At 47.0% G+C, this 18,971-nt stretch overlaps 1 protein-coding gene across 1 annotated transcript; it reads right to left on the bottom strand.

Moving 5' to 3' along the window:
- Positions 1-7,753: 7,753 nt before the first annotated feature.
- OOEP (oocyte expressed protein) lies at positions 7,754-8,905 on the bottom strand. The gene is made up of 3 exons (XM_053601174.1): positions 8,716-8,905; positions 8,337-8,516; positions 7,754-8,005 (listed from the first exon to the last, which is right to left on the bottom strand). Exons 1-3 carry the CDS (start codon positions 8,903-8,905, stop codon positions 7,902-7,904), a joined length of 474 nt encoding a protein of 157 aa, XP_053457149.1. The 3' UTR covers positions 7,754-7,901.
- Positions 8,906-18,971: the final 10,066 nt, after the last annotated feature.

Raw genomic sequence — 18,971 nt, 5'->3', positions numbered from 1 at the left:
GAGTATAGGGGCCTGCCATGATGCCTAGCTATTTTTTATTGCAGTTTGGCCGGGCCAAGTTGGAACCCGCCACCCTCAGTATACGGGGCCAGTGCCCTACTCACTGAGCCATAGGCGCCTCCTAGTGTTTCTATTTTTTTAGTAGAGATGGGGTTTCACTCTTGCTCAGGCTAGTCTCAAATCTGTGAGCTTAAGCAATCCACTGTCTGAGCCTCCCAGAGTCCTAGGATTACAGGCATGAGCCACCATGCTTGGCCCAGAATCAATGTTTTGATACAAATCTCACCCACTCTCCTGCTGCTCTCCTATGTCTGTGATCTATTTAGGTATTTGGCACAGGGCCTTGTATGTCATACAAGGTCTAATAAATGTATAGCTAATATATATTTTTTGAGACAGAGTTTCATTTTGTCCCCCTCGGTAAAGTGCTATAGCATCACAGCTCATAGAAACCTCCAACTCTTGGGCTTAAGTCTCCCAGGTAGCTGGGACTACAGGTGCCTGCCACAATGCCCAGCTATTTTTATGTTTGTCGTTGTCGTTGTTGTTGGGCAGGCCAGGGCTGGGTTGGAACCCACCAACTCTGGTATATGTGGCTGGCGCCCTAGCCGCTGAGCTACAGGCACCCAGCCAATATATGACTAATAAATCCTCCTTTCAAGGCAGAGTGACAGAGGGACTGTCTCCTTTAGATATTGAGAGGTTATGAAGTTAATAAAAATACTGTAACATGGGTACATGGATCAAAGGGGAACCCAGAAATACAATATTAATTGTATTAATTTCCTACGGATATCATAAAATACTACAGATTGGATGGCTTAAACAACAAACTTTTTCACAATTCTAGAGACTAGAAGTCTAAGATCAAGGTTTTGGTCAGTAGGTTCAATTCTTTGTTTTTTGTTTGTTTGCTTGTTTTGAGACAGAGTCTCACTTTGTTGCCCTGGTGTCAGGCTAGCTCACTGCAACCTTGAACTCCTGGGCTCAGGTGATTCTCTTGCCTTAGCCTCCAGAGTATCTGGTACAATAGGCACCCACCACAATACCCGGCTAGTTTTCCTATTTTTAGTAGAGATGGGGAGGTCTCTCTCTTGCTCAGACTGGTCTTGAACTCCTGAAGCCAAGGTCTCCTCTACCTCAGCCTTCCAGAGTGCTAGGATTATAGGTGTGGGCCACTGTGCCTGGCTAGTAGGTTTGTTTTCTTAAACTCGCTCCTTGGTTTGTAGATAGCTGCCTTTCGTGTTCACACGTATTCAAATCTTAGCCCTTTCCCCCAAATATCAGTCAAAATGTTCAATGGATTTACAGATGCCAACGCCGACTGGAGATGCATGCCACTGGCCCTGGCCAACTCCATCATGTTCTCCAGTACCACTTGTACAGATGGCAAGCCCTGGGCCACACTGCTTTGAGCTGTTTGCAAAGTTCCAAAGACAGTAGAAAACTTTCATGCTTTGAGCACTGGAGAGAAAAGATTTGGGTATAAGGGTTCCTGTTTTCATAGAATTATTCTAGGATTTATGTGTCATGGTTGGTGGTAACTTCAAATGCCATAATGGCATTGGTAGCATGTCCATCTATTGTTGCTGTCCACTGGGCTACTTGTTCGATGACACAGAGGCAGCACCACAGACGAAATGAATGATTTTAAAAGGGATGGCTGGTGCTCGCTCAGGCACATCAGCTATCACCTGTCTTTATTCACTTTCTTATATACCCAAACTCATCAGATAAAAATAATCCAAGAATCGGGCGGCACCTGTGGCTCAAGGAGTAGGGCGCCGGTCCCATATGCTGGAGGTGGCGGGTTCAAACCTAGCCCCGGCCAAAAATAAAATAAAATAAAATAAAATAATCCAAGAATAAAGAAGACAAAAGGTAACAAAACTGTCATAAAGATTCCTTATCAGCGTTAATACAGCAAAGCGCATACACACCTTTCCAAACTAAGAATGTCCTGTTTGGAGATGAACAACGATGGAGATAAACCACAAAGGGCTGGGTTGTCTGTTCTGTTTGCTCCCTTCCCTATATGACTAACTGAAAGTTATTGTGTAAATTGAGGTAGGGAACAAAGTACAATGGCCCACTGCCCCAGGCAGATGATCTGTCCCCAGCTGTGACTTGGCTGGGGCCTCTGGCACATTCTTTCCTTTAAGGTGTAACTGCATTTTTCAGCAAGGCCGCTTCTGCAAGCTGGGGGAGAATATCCCCCAAAACTCACATCTAGCTGAAGTACTGGAAATGTTCCTTCTCAGGGCCTCATACCTCAAGGAGCACAAATGAGACTGATTCACCTTACAAGGATGCAGGGGACTGTGCCCCTTCCATCTATAGGGAGAAATTTGACCTAAAAAGATACAAGTCCTGGCATTTTGTCCATAGCAACTGATGGATCCACACAAATGGTTCTCACTTTTTCATCTACACTGCCAAGACTGTTTAGATCAGCGGTTCTTTTTTTTTTTGTAGAGATAGAGTCTCACTTTATGGCCCTCGGTAAAGTGCCGTGGCATCACAGCTCACAGCAATCTCCAACTCCTGGGCTTAAGCGATTCTCTTGCCTCGGCCTCCCGAGCAGCTGGGACTATAGGTGCCCGCTACAATACCCAGCTATTTTTTGGTTGCAGTTCAGCCAGGGCCGGGTTTGAACCCGCCACCCTCGGTATATGGGGCCGGAACCTTACCGATTGAGCCACAGGGGCCGCCCAGATCAGCGGTTCTTAACCTGTGGCTCAAGACCCCTTTGTAACAACGTAATACATTGCGGCATTGGGAAGGTTGAGAACCGCTGGTTTAGAAGATAAGCATGCATTTTTGGTAAGGTGAAGGAGGGCATGCATAGTGTGGAAGCTGTTACCAGCCACAGTTAACCTGACTGGCCATTTCATGCAGGGTTTGAACCCACCAGCCCTGGTGTACGTTATGTGGCTGGCGCCCTAACCACTGGGCTACAGGTGCCAAGTAAAAATATTTTGACTTTGTAATGTATGGGTGGGGGAGCTTGTTTGATATATAGCACGCTAATGGACAATGCCACTGATGTATGTCTGTACTATTTTCCATAAACACAGAAAAGAGAAATAAGAGGGCAGAACAGCTCTTTGAGGAGTTACCTTGCTATTCTCTGGAATTGCTGACTTTTCTGTAAATAGAAGTAAAACTGTTGATCTCTCATCTGATTCTCTGTTGATTGGCATGGGTGACAGGTAGACAGACTCCTCAGTCTGGTAACAAAGGTATGGAGCACGGAGTCCAGGAATGGCAAGACCAGCATGACAATCACCACTGCAGATTGTGGACGACTCTAATAATTTTGATTTTTTGTTTTGAGATAGTCTTACTATGTCACCCTCATTAGAGTGCTGTGACGTCACAGCTCACAGTAACCTTAAACTCTAGGGCTTAAGTGATTCTCTTGCCTCAGCCTCCCAAGTAGCTAGGACTATAGCCACCTGCCACAATGCCTGGCTACTTTTAGAGTCGAGGTCTCGCTCTTGCTCAGGTGTTCTTGAACCTGTGAGCTCACGCGATCTACCCACCTTGGCCTCCCAAATGCTGGGATTACAGGCGTGAGCCACCTTGATACCGGAATTTCAGGTTCTTGGTCTCAGTGATTTGAAGAATAAATCCACGGACCACAAATCAGTGGTAAGACAGAATTTATTTACAGAAAAGAATATGAAAACACTAAAGCTCCCGGAAAGAAAACCCAAGTCGGGGCGAAAACCTCGCTCTGTCTCCCTCCATCTAGCGGTATATATAGGTGCACGAGTTCCTTGGCCAGGAAATGAATGGACACAGTCTCTTCCGCTGGGGCAAGGTGAATGAATGTATAAAATGAATGGACACAGTCTTCTGCTGGGGCACAATGAACGAATGTATTAATGAATGGACACAGTCCATTGATGGAATTGAGGCCTAGGAAACTTACATGAAATTGACCTAGGCATAGGAAATGGGGGTTCCATTTTCTTTTTCTTTTTTTTTTTTTTTTGTGGTTTTTTGGCCGGGGCTGGGTTTGAACCCGCCACCTCCGGCATATGGGACTGGCGCCCTACTCCTTGAGCCACAGGCGCTGCCCCGGGGGGGTTCCATTTTCAGTCATAAGTGTAAAGGGAAGGAGACAGCAAGGCTCCAGTGTCTCCCCACCAGTTGTTCCGCTCCTTTGGCTATTGAGAGCCTCTGGTGGGGGTGGGAGGCCTTCTCCCTTGCCTACCCTCCAGCCTGCTGGTTCCTCTGCCAGCTGCCGCCCCACCAAAATGGCCAAGGCAGAGGCACAGTGCCGGGAGCCAAAACATATCACAAAAATGCCCCTTGCTATCTTGATTTTACGAGCAAACTATTCTCGGGAATTCAACCGTAAACAGCAACAGTACTTTCCCCTTGCGTATCTCTTCAAAAATGCACCCCCAGCCTTAGGGTCCTTCTCCTAGTAATTTTCCAGAAACTAGCCCTCCCCTCCCCGCCCTGCTAGAAACAGCCCTTAGTTACTTCCTCGTTTGAATGCTTATAAGCCCAGCTGAAAAAATAAACTCTTCGGAGCTTGATCAGACTCTTGACTTGCTCTCATTCTTTTGTGTCTCTTGTCCCCTCATTCGACTGACCCCTTTGTTTCCCAGGTCCCCGTTGAATTCCCCGCGGGCCGGGGCACGGCAGTTCCTCTAGCTCAGCTGAGCTGAGCTGGCTGGGGCACCACCACACCACCTGTCCTGTATCAACCTCATCTAGCCTTTTTTGTTTAAGATAGAGTCTCAAGCTGTCACTCTGGGGACAGTGCCATGGCGTCACAGCTCACAGCAACCTCCAACTCTTGGACTCAAGCGATTCTCTTGCATTAGCCTCCCAAGTAGCTGGGAGGACAGGTGCCCGCCACAGCTCCCAGCCATTTTTTGGTTGTAGTTGTCATTGTTGTTTGGCAGGCCCGGGCTAGATTGGAACATGCCAGCTCTGGTGTATGTAGCTGGCACCCTTAGCTGCTGAGCTACAGGTGCAGAGCCTTGGTTTATGTTTTATCTTAACCACTACGCTATTACTCCTTCCCGTCACCCAATCTACTCCCCACTTCTGGTAATCTTTGTGCTCTCATTGCAGTCCTTTGCTCTCCATTTCCCTTACTTCCTTCCACATCTAGCTGGGTTGCAGTTATGTTTATGAAATAAAAACAAGTGCTCCAAAAAAACCCACCAAAAATATTCAGTGGTCTGTAAAAATTCCAAGAAAAACTTGAAGGAATACTATGTATCAGGTTTTCTTTTAGAGAGTCTTACCCTGTTGTCCTCGGTAGAGTGCTGTGGCATCACAGCTCACAGCAACCTCAAACTCTTGGGCTTAAGTGATTCTCTTGCCTCAGCCTCCCAAGTAGCTAGGACCACAAGCCACAGTGCCCTATTTTTTTCTTGTAATTGTCATTGTTGTTTAGCTGGCCCAGGCTGGTCCTATTCCTCCAGCCCTGGTGTTACGTGGCTGGTACTCTAACCACTGGGCTACAGGCACCGAGCCCTGTGTATCAAACTTTTATTGGAATAAAATCAGGAGCTCCTAATCTTTTTTTTTTTTTGTAGAGACAGTCTCACTGTACCGCCCTCGGGTAGAGTGCCGTGGCGTCACACGGCTCACAGCAACCTCCAACTCTTGGGCTTACGCGATTCTCTTGCCTCAGCCTCCCGAGCAACTGGGACTACAGGCGCCTGCCACAACGCCCGGCTATTTTTTTGTTGCAGTTTGGCCGGGGCTGGGTTTGAACCCGCCACCCTCGGCATATGGGGCCGGCGCCCCACTCACTGAGCCACAGGCGCCGCCCAGGAGCTCCTAATCTTAAGAGCAATGTTGGGGATGCAGGGAAGTCAGACAGGCAATCATAATTGATTTAACCAGGTAAAATAAAAATCTTCCATATGCAAAATACTTAAGAAGCAAAAGGATAGAAAATATTGGTAATAATAGACCACTATGGGTGGCACCTGTGGCTCAGTGAGCAGGGCACCAGCCCCATATACCAAGGGTAGCGGGTTCAAACCCAGCCTCGGCCAAACTGCAACCAAAAAATAGCCAGGCGTTGTGGCAGGCGCCTGTAGTCCCAGCTGCTCGGGAAGCTGAGACAAGAGAATCGCATAAGCCCAAAAGCTGGAGGTTGCTGTGAGCCGTGTGACGTCATGGCACTCTACCGAGGGCAGTAAAGTGAGACTCTCTCTACAAAAAAAAAAAAAAAAACAATAGACCACTATTACAAAAGCTTCTAGAGATAAATAAAAATACTTCACAGTTGAAAAAAGTCAAAGAAACAATGTCAAACTGAAGCAAAGCATTCAACATCACAAATTAAAGCAGCACAGTTTAAGAGACTTGGAGTTTTAAACTCTTGCAAGCACAGCAGGGTGGTGTGCCTGTAGTCCCGACTACTTTGTAGGAGGATTGTTTAATACCAGGAGTTCCAAACCTGGTCCCAGCTGGGCCAACATAACAAGAGACTGAGAGACCACGTCCTTAAGTAAAACTAAACTCTTGCAAACAGCTGGAACTCATTACTGCCAAGGGGTGAAGAAACCCAGTAAGTCAAACCAATACCAAATTAGATGAAGCCAAAGACCTCTTGGCACCCTTCACCCCAAGAATTCTGCTTTCCAAAAGTGGAAGCAGCAGGAGTAGGAGCTTTGCATAGATTGGTTATCAGTGCAACATGTAATGGAAAAATCCGGCCCATGCCAGCCACTTGCGTGGCCTCCTGGAGAAAGCAAAGAGCTGGTTCAAAGGCAGGACACCCTCTGCAAGCCAAGGTGCCTGACTGGAATCTGGGCTCTTCCTGTAATCAAATGTTATAAAGTTGCAGCCCCAGCATTATGAACACTGATTGCCTTGGCTATCATGTTGGAAAGCCACTCCCAGGGTATGCACGTGGGAGGCTCAACTCCAGGAAGAAACCAACCCATGCTCCACGTGGTCAAAACATCAGCCTCAAAGTGAGAACCTAAAAGGAGTTGCCTTGGTAGCACCTGTGAGTCCATGAGAAATGCAAATTAATGGGCCCCACCTAATGTACTCAACCAGAATCACTGGGGAAGGGCCTTAGGAAATTGTTTTTTTTTTTTAGAGACAGAGTTTCACTCTGTTGCCCTCCATAGAGTGCCGTTTTTGTCACAGCTCACAGTAACCTCCAGCTCATGAGTTTAGGTGATTCTCTTGCCTCAGCCTCCCAGTAGCTGGGACTACAGGCGCCCGCCACAACGCCCGGCTATTTTTTGTTGCAGTTTGGCCAGGACCGGGTTTGAACCCACCACCCTCAGTATATGGGGCCAATGCCCTACTCACTGAGCCACAGGCAACACCCAGAAAATTGTTTTCACAAGCTATCAACTTCACTTCAAAGTTTTAAAGCTTGAGAACCAGTGATGTAAAAGCAAAACCAATGAATAACCGTTTGTGAGATTATTTGTTCCCAGATCTCTGATCAGTGCTTAGGGTCATAGAAGTCATAAAAGGCTTAAGGGTTTCAGCCTGGAGTGGTGGTGGGCACATGTAGTCCCAGCTACTTGGGAGACTGTGGCAAGAGAATTGCTTAAGCCGGAGAGTTTGAGGTTGCTGTGAGCTGTGACGACAAAGTGAGACTGTCTCTCCCCACCCAAAAAAGCTTAAGGGTTTCAAAATGGTAGCAATGAAGAAACAAAACCACACCCTCACATCAAGAGGTGAACAACCTTTTATGTTTGCTTTAAGTGAGCAAAAATCTTTATGCCATTGAACAAAAGAAAAATCCACTTCCTTTTTAGAGTAGTTTTACAAACTCATTTTTGCCATAAAGTAAACCACTATCCATCAAGACTCAAGAAAAAGGAATGTAGAGGTTTAGGAATATTGTACTTGGCTTCTCTTCACCTTCAGTAGCAGAAGCAGGACTGTTCTCACAACGGTGATAATTCTCTTGCCTTAAGCAAAGCATCCTTGGCAGGGTAGGAACCTGATGCATTGGACTTTAAATTCTCCTCAAGCTGTTTCATCTTCTCAGCTGGAAGAGAAGCAATTGATACCTAACATGGATGAGGGAAAACGTTTGCTGTTTCAAACTACTCCGTGAGAGGGGGATCTGGGACCTGAGAACAGTGCTGTAAGCCAGCTGAGGCTGACTTGGGCAATGACTTCATCAGATGTTGGCTTACTTTCTCAAAGTCTTTCTGGGGAGTTCCCCAAAGGGATCCCCCAGAAATAGCATTTAGCTTCCTGGGTTTTGTAAACTGCTAGAAGTTTTGAGAAGGGCAAGGGAGGACGAAAGGGAGCCAAGTAAGGCCAGGAGGGTCAAGCTCTACATGCTCCACGGGCAGGTTCTCAAAGATTCTCACCTCGGGCACGCCGGTTTTGGTAAAACCAAGCCAGGCCCAGGATCATGGTCTTCACCCGATTCTGGACTCGCGGCCGTCCGAAGACCTTGACTTCAACTAAGTTCCCGTCGTCCACCATGTCCACTGAGAGCAGGGTCTGGCTCATCCACTCCATCTCTGGAATTACGTCTCGGTCTAGGCCTAAACAAATGAGGAGAGACGCGGAGGGCCACAGGGTCTCCAGTGAGCAGCCCCTAGATTTGAAGGGAGCGTTGCCAGGGGAGGGAAGAGCTGGAAGCCGAGCGTCACTGCAACACTCGTGGCCTGCAAATGCCGCCTAGACGCCAGGCCTCCCTCGGGCTGGAGGGGAAAGGCCGCTAGCACATCTGGGGGTGCTCACCGAAAATCAGGTCCGCCTGCCAAGCCTCCAGATAGAACACCAGCGGGTGTCTCAGTTCGTGCACTGGGAACCACCAGGGCCGCACACGAATCTGCAGGGGTGGAAGTGGCTGCGTAAGCCGTCTCTCCTGGGAGCGGGCGGGAGTCGATGCGTCCCGCTGGGACGCGGCGGCACCGGCCTCATCCGCCATGTGGGACCGGCTGGGGCGGAGCTCGCGGGGCGGCCGGAGCGCGAAGCCCGCGCTCTTCTACCGGATCCGGGGCCCCGCCCCTTCCGGCCGCGGAGCGCCCGGTCCCCCCCGCGATTAGCCGGCGCTTCCTCTGGGCCTCGGTCGCCGAGACTTCGCCTTCGACCTCGATCTCGGGTTCCTTTGCGCTCCTTTTGGGTCGCCAGTGCTTTGCGGCATCATCTCCCCCTCCTAGGGCTCCTTCGGCCTGAAAGGCGCGTGCCTGGCCCAGAGCCGCGGTGGGTTGGGGCTGGCGACCTTCTCCACCGGGAATCGCCTTCGGTGTGTGGCTTTGGACGTTACCTTCCGAAGGCAGGTGGGTAGACGGGCCCAGGGCAGGCTCGTCGGACCTGTGGCTTTCCTCTCTTCTGCTCCCTGCTTTCTCTGACACTCCAGATCGTTACCATTTTGAAATTAGTCAAGCAACTGTGTCATGTTTAAACAAAACGTCAGAGGTGGTCCTTACAGAACATGTAGCAAGTTACACAACTTTCCGTTATTTCCACTGTCCGAAGACAACCAGCGTTTCTTCCCCGTGTTTGTAATTTTAATTAAGAATTTTTTTTTTTTTTTGTAGAGACAGAGTCTCACTTTATGGCCCTCTGTAGAGTGCTGTGGCCTCACACAGCTCACAGCAACCTCCAACTCCTGGGCTTAAGTGATTCTCCTGCCTCAGCCTCCCAAGCAGCTGGGACTACAGGCGCCCGCCACAACGCCCGGCTATTTTTTGGTTGCAGTTTGGCCGGGGCTGGGTTTGAACCCGCCACCCTCGGTATATGGGGCCTGCGCCTTACTGACTGAGCCACAGGCGCCGCCCTTTAATTAAGAATTTAAATTACGAAAGATTTGACACATTCACAAATTACGAAAGATTTGACACATTCACACATTATTCTATAATACAATCATGCCCTTCCCCAACTTAACAGAGGTTGACATTTCCCCACATTGATTTCCCCTCTCTCTCTCTCTCTTTTTTTTAAGACAGTCTCACTCTGCTGCCCTGAGTAGAGTGCTGTGGTATCATAGCTTACAGCAACCTCAAGATCTCGGGCTCAAGTGATCCTCTTTCATCAGTTTTTCTATTTTTAGTAGAGATGGGGTCTCACTCTTGCTCAGGCTGGTCTTGAATTCCCAAGCTCAAGCGATCCACCCAACTTGGCCTCCCAGAGTGCTAGGATTACAGGTGAGAGCCTTGCCTGGGCTTTTTTTTATTTTTTTAGTCAGAGTTTCACTTTGTCACCCTCTGTAGAGTACGGTGGTGACACAGCTCACAGCAACCTCAAACTCTTGGGTTTAAGGGATTCTCTTGCCTCAGCCTCCCAAGTAGCTGGGACTACAGGCTCCTGCCACAATGCCGGGCTATTTTTTGTTGCATTTGTCAATGTTGTTTAGCTGGCCCAGGCAGGGTTTGAACCCACAAGCCTTGGTGAATGAGTTCCAGACCAGCCTAAGCAAAAGGAAGAGCCTGTCTCTACTAAAAATAGAAAAAAAAAGAAAACCTAGCCAGCCTTATGGAGGGTACCTGTAGTCCCAGCTACTTGGGAGGCTGAGACAAAAGGATCATTTGAGCCCAAGAGGTTGATCTTGCTTTGAGCTATGACAACAAGGCACTCTACCAAGAGAATAAGACTCTGTCTCAAAAAAAAAGGTTCGGTGCCTGTAGCTCAGCAGCTAGAGTGCCAGTTACATACACTGGAGCTGGTCAGTTCAAATCCAGTCCCCCCTGCCAAACAACAATGACAACTACAGCAACAACAACAAAAAAATAGCCGGGCATTGTGGCAGGAGCCTGTAGTCCCAGCTACGTGGGAGGCTGAGGCAAGAGATTGCTTAAGCCCAAGAGTTGGAGGTTGCTGTGAGATGTGATCCCACTGCCACGGCACTCTACCAAGGGCTACATTGTAAGATTCTGTCTCAAAAAAGAAAAGAAAAGAAAAAAAGACCGGGTCTTCCTCTGCTTCCTCTGTTGGGCTGGAATGAATGATGTCATCATAGCTCACAGCAACCTCAAATTCCTGGACTTATTCTGTCCTCTTGCTTCAGCTAAGATTTCTCTCTCTCTCTTTTTTTTTTCTTTTCTTTTCTTTTTTTTGTAGAGATGAGGTCTTGCTGTTTAGCCCAGGATGGTGTCCCAACTCCTGGCCTCAAATGATCCTTTTGCCTCAGCCTCCGAAAGTACCAGAATTACCGGTGTGAGCTACCATGCTGGCCTCCTCTCTTTTTTAAAATAGGTATTGTTGTGGGACCAAGGAGTCTGTCTGCCTGTCACCTAAGCCATTTGAAAGAGAAGTGGATGAGAGGTCAACAATTCCACTTTCATTTACACAAAGGCCAGCAGTTCCAGAGAATAATGAGGATATCACCTCACAGAGCTGTTCTGCTTTGCTCTTCTTTGTTATTTTTATACCCTCCCAGCAAAAGCATACATCAGCAATGTTATTAATCAGCAGAGCATACACTAAATAGATACCCCCTTATAGAACACAAGGTTAAAATATCTTTTGTTTTCAAAGTTTCTACTTATAAATTTATAGTTAGTCAACACTTCACTGAGGGCACAGAGTGCCCTGGGTCCTTGACTGGTACCATAGAGCCCAGTCTCCAAACTCATTTATGACAATAGGCCTCGGGACTGAATAAACTGTGTCCAGATGTCAGCACGCAGGCTCATCTGGCTTTGCCAGGGCCTGTCTAGCAATGTCCTATTTTAATAATTATTTAGGATAATAGTGTCTACCATGGTATTACTAAAGCATCATCTTCCTTTTCCTTTCCCCAGAGGAAATCATCCTGAAGCTGGTATATTATCCCCATGTATGCATGTACGTTTTTACATATTTTCTTTTTTTTTTTTTCTTTTTTGAGACAGAATCTCAAATTGTCCTAGGTAGAGTGCTATGGCATCACAGCTCACAGCAACCTCCAACTCCTGGGCTCAAGTGATTCTCCTGCCTCGGCCTCCCAAGTAGCTGGGACTACAGGTGCCTGCCATAACGCCCGATTTCTTTTTTGTTGCAGCCATCATTGTTGTTTGGCTGGCGCAGGCTGGATTCGAACCCACCAGCTCAGGTGTATGTGGCTGGTGCCTTACCCACTCGAGCCACAGGCGCTGAGCTTCAAAGTTAATTCTAGTCTGAGTTAAGTTTGAGGACTTAGCCTGAGAACACAGACTTAGCACAAGCCGAGAACACATCCTGCAGTGGGTTATGTGAAGCATATTTGTAGGGTTTGCTACACAGAAAACGGGAGAAGTGGGGTTGGGTGTACTGGTTCATGCCTGTAATCCTAGCACTCTGGGAAGCCAAAGCAAGAGGATCACCTGAAGTCAGGGGAATTTGAGACCATCTCTGAGCAAGTCAAGACTTCAGCTCTGTCAGGGGTCTATAGTCCTGTCTACTTGGGAAACTGATGGTGGAGGATCCCTTGAGCCCGGGAGTTGGAGGTTGCAGGGAGCTATCATCATACTACTGTACTCTACCTAGGGTGACAGAACTAGACTCTGTCTCGGAACAAAAAAAAAGAAAGAGGGCGGTGCCTATGGCTCAGTCGGTAAGGTGCCGACCCCATATACCGAGGATGGTGGGTTCAGACCCAGCCCCGGCCAAACTGCAACCAAAAAATAGCCGGGCGTTGTGGCGGGCGCCTGTAGTCCCAGCTACTCGGGAGGCTGAGGCAAGACAATCGCTTAAGCCCAGGAGTTGGAGGTTGCTGTGAGCTGTGTGAGGCCACAGCACTCTACCAAGGGCCATAAAGTGAGACTCTGTCTCTACAAAAAAAAAAGAAAGGAATTCTTGGTGTGTGCCACACCTTTTGGGGGCAAGACACGATTGTAAGAGGGACTTTACCTAACACGTGCCATCAGTGTAACCTGGTTTCTTGTACCCTCAATGAATCCCCAACAATAAAAATAAAAAAGAAAGGACAAAAGAAAATGGGAGAAGGGAGTCAGTGAAGTCAATTCTGATTGGTGTTTAGTGGCATTATATGTAACACAGAAACAAATATGTGATGGATGGATGTAAAGTAAAATGTTAATGAGTGCACAGATTTCTTAGGGTTTGGAGAGAAATGATTGATTCTGTCCTGCCTCTGTGCTTCATCTAATCACAAAGTTAAAATCAATACATGTCAGTAAAATATTTGACGAACTCTAGCCTCACAGGTGGGAGTTCAGCTTTAGTTCATAGGCATAGGTTCTAGTACCCATATGTCTAACCTATAGCCATTTATGGCTGCTTTTTTTTTTTTTTTGTAGAGACAGAGGCTCACTTTATGGCCCTTGGTAGAGTGCTGTGGCATCACACAGCTCCCAGCAACCTCAAACTCACAGGCTTAAGTGATTCTCTTGCCTCCGCCTACTGAGTAGCTGGGACTACAGGCACCTGCCATAGCGCCCGTCTATTTTTTTGTTGTAGTTTGGCCGGGGCCGGGTTTGAACCCCTTACCCTCGGTATATGGGGCCGGCGCCTTACTGACTGAGCCACGGGCGCCGCCCTATGGCTGCTTTTAAAACAAGTTTTCTGGCCAGGTACAGTGGCTCATGCCTGTAATCCTGGCACTCAGCGGGGCTGAGGTTGGTGGATTTCTTGAGCTCAAGAGCTTGAGACCAACCTGGGCAAGAGCCAGACCCCATCTACACTAAAAATAACAAAACTAGGACGGCACCTGAGGCTCAAAGGAGTAGAGCACTGGCCCCATATGCTGGAGGTGGTGGGTTCAAACCCAGCCCTGGCCAAAAACTGCAAAATAAATAAATAAATAAATAGCAAAACTAGCTGGGTGTTGTGGTGGGTGCCTGTAGTCCCAGCTGTTCAAGAGGCTAAGGCAAGAGGATCAGGAGTGTGAGGGTAGTGTGAACTATGACACCATGGCACTCTAGCCAGGAAGACAGAGTGAGACTCTGTCTCAAAAAGAAAAATAAAGAAATAAATAATTAAAAAAAATAAGAGTTTTCTTTAGGGCTGCGCCTGTGGCTCAAAGGAGTAGGGTGCTGGCCCCATATGCTGGATGTGGCAGGTTCAGACCCCGCCCCTGCCAAAAACTGCAAAAGAAAGAAAAAAGTTTTAAGATTTTCCTTTTTCCTGACAATTCCTAACTTTTGGTTGAAATCCTCCAAAGGAGGACTTTGACTACCAAAAAATATAATTGGAGGAATTTGAACAGGAGAGGTCCCATTTGTTCACTTGTTCTATTCTCCATCCTCATATGAAGTGTCAACATCTGGTTTGTCAGTGAGGATGCAGAGGCTTCTGTTTTTCCTGTTGGGATGGGAAAGGCTCTTATTCTAGGCTAATGTTTTGTAATAGAGAAATGACATGATCATTGCAATCGAGGTTCTTTCCTTAGGAACAGTCCCTCAGATGTGGAGGTGCATGTGCACGGTCAGCTGTATTTCTTTTTTTATTTTTTTTTTGTAGAGACAGAGTCTCACTTTATGGCCCTCGGTAGAGTGCCGTGGCATCACACAGCTCACAGCAACTTCCAACTCCTGGGCTTAGGCGATTCTCCTGCCTCAGCCTCCCGAGTAGCTGGGACTACAGGCGCCCGCCACAGCGCCCGGCTATTTTTTGGTTGCAGTTCAGCCGGGGCTGGGTTTGAACCCGCCACCCTTGGTATATGGGGCCAGCGCCTTACCGACTGAGCCACAGGCGCCGCCCGGTCAGCTGTTTTGGTGAGAGGGGTCTTGAGAAGTCATATGGAAGAATATACAATTTGATGTTTTTCTTTTATAAGTTTTGGGACTTTAGGACTAAAAAAAACTTAAATAGGAAACCCTCATGGGTGGCGCCTGTGGCTCAGTGGGTAGGGTGCTAGCCCCATATAGCGAGGGTGGCGGGTCTGGCCAAACAGCAACAATAAAAAAATAGCCAGCATTGTGGTGGGCGCTGGTAGTCCCAGCTACTCAGGAATAAGCCCAAGAGCTGGAGGTTGCTGTGAGCTGAAACAAACAAAAAACCCTCAGTTGCTCAGAAGCAGGGGAGTGTGTTGGAGAAAATGGGCAGTAGAAGATGGCCTTTATGTACTATGGCTAATAGTTTAGCTGATGAACTAACATGATTTTAGTTGGAGTTATATTTTTTTGGTGACATTTGCAATTTATGCAGCATTAATAACATTTGTAATATAGAAATTCAAGGAAAATAGTCAACAATATGGTGACCAACTAAGAGGTCCATTGAGATGGATGGTACCTGTGGCTCAGTGAGTAGGGCACCGGCCCCATATACCAAGGGTGGCGGGTTCGAACCTGGCCCCAGCCAGATTGCAACAAAAAAAATTGCCGGGCATTGTGGCAAGTGCCTGTAGTCCCAGCTACTTGGGAAACTGAGGCAAGAGAATTGCTTGGGCCCAGGAGTTTGAGGTTGCTGTGAGCTATGACACCACAGCACTCTACCCAGGGCAATAGTTTGAGACGCTATCTCAAAAAAAAAAAAAAGAAAAGAAAAGAAAGAAAAAATCTCTAACATACATTTCAATCATCTGTGACTTATTAAATAATTCTCCTTTTCATTTCATATGTTTGTATTTTTACCTTAGATATTTGACTTGATTCATTCCGAACTGTAATTAACTGATGATTTTTTTTTTCGTAGAGACAGAATCTCCAGTAGAGTGCCGTGGGGTCACACGGCTCACAGCAACCTCTAACTCTTGGGCTTACACGATTCTCTTGCCTCAACCTCCAGAGCAGCTGGGACCACAGGCGCCCGCCACAACGCCCGGCTATTTTTTTTGTTGTTGCAGTTTGGCCGGGGCTGGGCTCGAACTCGCCACCCTCAGTATATGGGGCCGGCGCCCTACTCACTGAGCCACAGGCGCCGCCCCATTAACTGATGATTTATAATATCTAATTGCTCACCTAGCCATTCATTTCTGCTGGGAGTATAACTTGAGGACGGTTGAGTTCTTTTTTTTTTTTTTTTTTTTTGTAGAGACAGAGTCTCACTTTATGGCCCTCGGGTAGAGTGCCGTGGCCTCACACAGCTCACAGCAACCTCCAACTCATGGGCTTAAGCGATTCTCTTGCCTCAGCTTCCCAAGTAGCTGGGACTACAGGCACTTGCCACAATGCCCGGCAATTTTTTTTGTTGCAATTTGGCTGGGGCCAGGTTCGAACCCGCCACCCTTGGTATATGGGGCCGGTGCCCTACTCACTGAGCCACAGGTACCATCCATCTCAATGGACTTCTTAGTTGGTCACCATATTGTTGACTATTTTGGAGGGCGCCTGTGGTCCCAGCTGCTCCGGAGGCTGAGGCAAGAGAATCGCTTAAGCCCAGGAGTTGGAGGTTGCTGTGAGCTGTGTGACGCCTGGCACTCTAACGAGGGTGATAGAGTGAGACTCTGTCTCTACAAAAAAAAAAATTAATAATAATAATAATAAATAAAAATAAATGGTCACAATCTTTTCTCCCCTTCCCAACAAAAGCATCCATTCCCCATATAATATATACTATTTAAAATAGTGGTAGAAATTATAGGCTATTTTTTTGTGGTTTCAGGATTCCAGACATTTTGGAGACAATTACCCTTCTTTCTGAATTTGTCTACAATCTAGAACTGAAATTGGACTGTTTAGTATGGCGCATTGACTGCCCATTGAGTGAACACGGTGTTATTAAGAATGATCCCTGTTCCTACCAGCTCTACCGCGTTATAAGTCTGGTTACTGCATGTGTGGTGTGCTATAGCTGTAAGAGCACAGGAAATCAAACAACATACCCCAGTGGTAATTGTCCAGGAAGAAAGGTGCCCATAAGTGTATACCTTGTGCTTCTTCATCTGAAATGGTTGGCCATGTTTTACAGGTCATTTCTGCTTCCCTTAGGATTAGCATGGTCAATAAAACTTGTTAAATTTAGACATACATTTTTTCCTATCCTTGGTTTGTGTGTCTCTCATTAGTTGAGCAGTTGGATGTACCCTCTGGGCAATAGTTTCATTATCTTTCTTTATTTTTATTTATTTATTTTTTGTACAAAAGGTTTTTATTGGCAAGGGAGGGATGCTGCAAAGCAGCACCAAAGAGGAGAGAAAAGGAGAGAGAGAGAGGCAGGGGGGGGGAGAGACAGAGACCGAGAGAGAGAGAGGTCAATCTTCCCATGCAGTTCCCCAACCCTTTCCTCCTGAAAGAGTAATTTTTCTTTTCTTTTTTTTTTGAGACAGAGTCTCACTATGTCGCCCTGGGTAGAGTGCTGTGGCATCCCAGCTCACAGCAATCTCAAGCTCTTGGGCTTAAGCGACTCTCTTGCCTCAGCCTCCCAAATAGCTGAGAACACTGACAACACATGGCTATTTTCTGGTTGCAGTTGTCATTTTTTGTTTAGCAGGCCCAGGCCAGGAACCCTAAACACTGAGCTATAGGTGCAGAGTCTGAAAGAGTACTCCTTTTTTTTTTTTTTGAGACAGTGTCTCACTTTATCACCCTTGGTAGAGTGCCATGGCAGCACAGCTCACAGCAACCTCCAATTCCTGGGCTTAGGTGATTCTCTTGCCTCAGCCTCCCAAAGAGCTGGAACTATAGGCATCCACCACAATGCCCAGCTGTTTTTTTGTTTTGCAGTTTGGCCAGGGCCCGGTTCGAACCCGCCACCCTTGGTATATGGGGCCAGCGCCCTACCCACTGAGCCACAGGCACTGCCCACTATCCATTTAGATTGGCTGTTCTTGTGAGTAACCCTCTTTGTTAAATACATTCTCAACTTGTTCTGATATTCCAACTCCTGCTCCTCTCACACCTCCCACTTTTTACCTCGTTATCAATCACACATCTTATTACCATTAAGCATTTATAGCAGAAGTGCAACTCGGAGTACTGGTTATGAAACCCAAAATGTTGAGTGTTCCAAGTTAAGATGAGATGCATAGTAGTTAACCCTAGATATAGTTTGTGTATGCCATAATGTTTCCTGCATTCTTCCTGGTTGAATTTCCAAATTATCCTCCAGTAGTATTCTAGTCCACCAAATAATTTCCATTGTATGATTCTAGGTCTTTAAAGAATGTTTTTTTTTTTTTTTTTTTTTTTTTTTTTTGGCCGGGGCTGGGTTTGAACCCACCACCTCCGGCATATGGGACCGGCGCCCTACTCTTTGAGCCACAGGTGCCGCCCTAAAGAATGTTTTATAGATCTCCAGCCACACAATCAAGAGACACTGTGACAGAGCACACAAGCCACAGTTAATTGTCTTTTTTTTTTTTTTAATTGTCTTTCACATATCTGGGTACTCTGGGTAGCAATGGATCATCTATATTCATAGTAATATAGCTATCTGTTAAGTATTAAAAACTGCTTGGGGCTCAACACCTATAGCTCAGCGGCTCGGGCGCTAGCCACACACACTGGAGCTGGCAGGTTCGAATCTATCCCGGACCTGCCAAACACTGACGACAAATACAACAGCAAAATAGCCAGGCATTGTGGCGGGCGCCTGTAGTTCCAGCTACTTGGGAGGCTGAGGCAAGAGAATTGCTTAAGCCCAAGAGTTGGAGGTTGCTGTGAGCTGTGATGCCATAGCACTCTACCAAGGGCGACAGCTTGAGACACTTTCAAAAAAAACGCTTGGACTGGGTCTGGTGGCTCACATCTGTAATTTTAGCACTCTAGGAGGCTGAAGCAGGAGATTCCCTTAAGCTCAGGACCCTGTCTTGACAAAAAGCAGGAAAATTAGCCAGGCATGGTGATGAGTGCCTATAATCCTAGCTACTTGGAAGGCTGAAGCAGGAGTATGGCATGAACCCAGGAGCCGGAGGTTCCTATCAGCTCTGACGCTATGCACGCTAGCCTGGGCAACAGAGTGAGACTCTGTCTCACAAAACAGAACAACTGCCTGACCAGGCATAAAATTAGGAAGAACTTTTTGGGTGTATTTTCCTAAATGGGAGCTCTGCTATATTATACCTGAAAAGAGGGTCCATAGGCTATAAGGACATTAGATTGATTCTAAGAAGTTAATATCAGGGTCCCAATAGCCTCTTGATATTGAAAAATAAGTTTGTCCTACTTTCATATCAGATTAGCTATTTT

Source organism: Nycticebus coucang, chromosome 9, assembly GCF_027406575.1.
Source record: "Nycticebus coucang isolate mNycCou1 chromosome 9, mNycCou1.pri, whole genome shotgun sequence".
Classification (NCBI taxonomy): Eukaryota; Metazoa; Chordata; class Mammalia; order Primates; family Lorisidae; genus Nycticebus; species Nycticebus coucang.
Note: the sequence above shows the minus strand (reverse complement) of the source record. Positions and strands in the feature narration are given on the sequence as shown.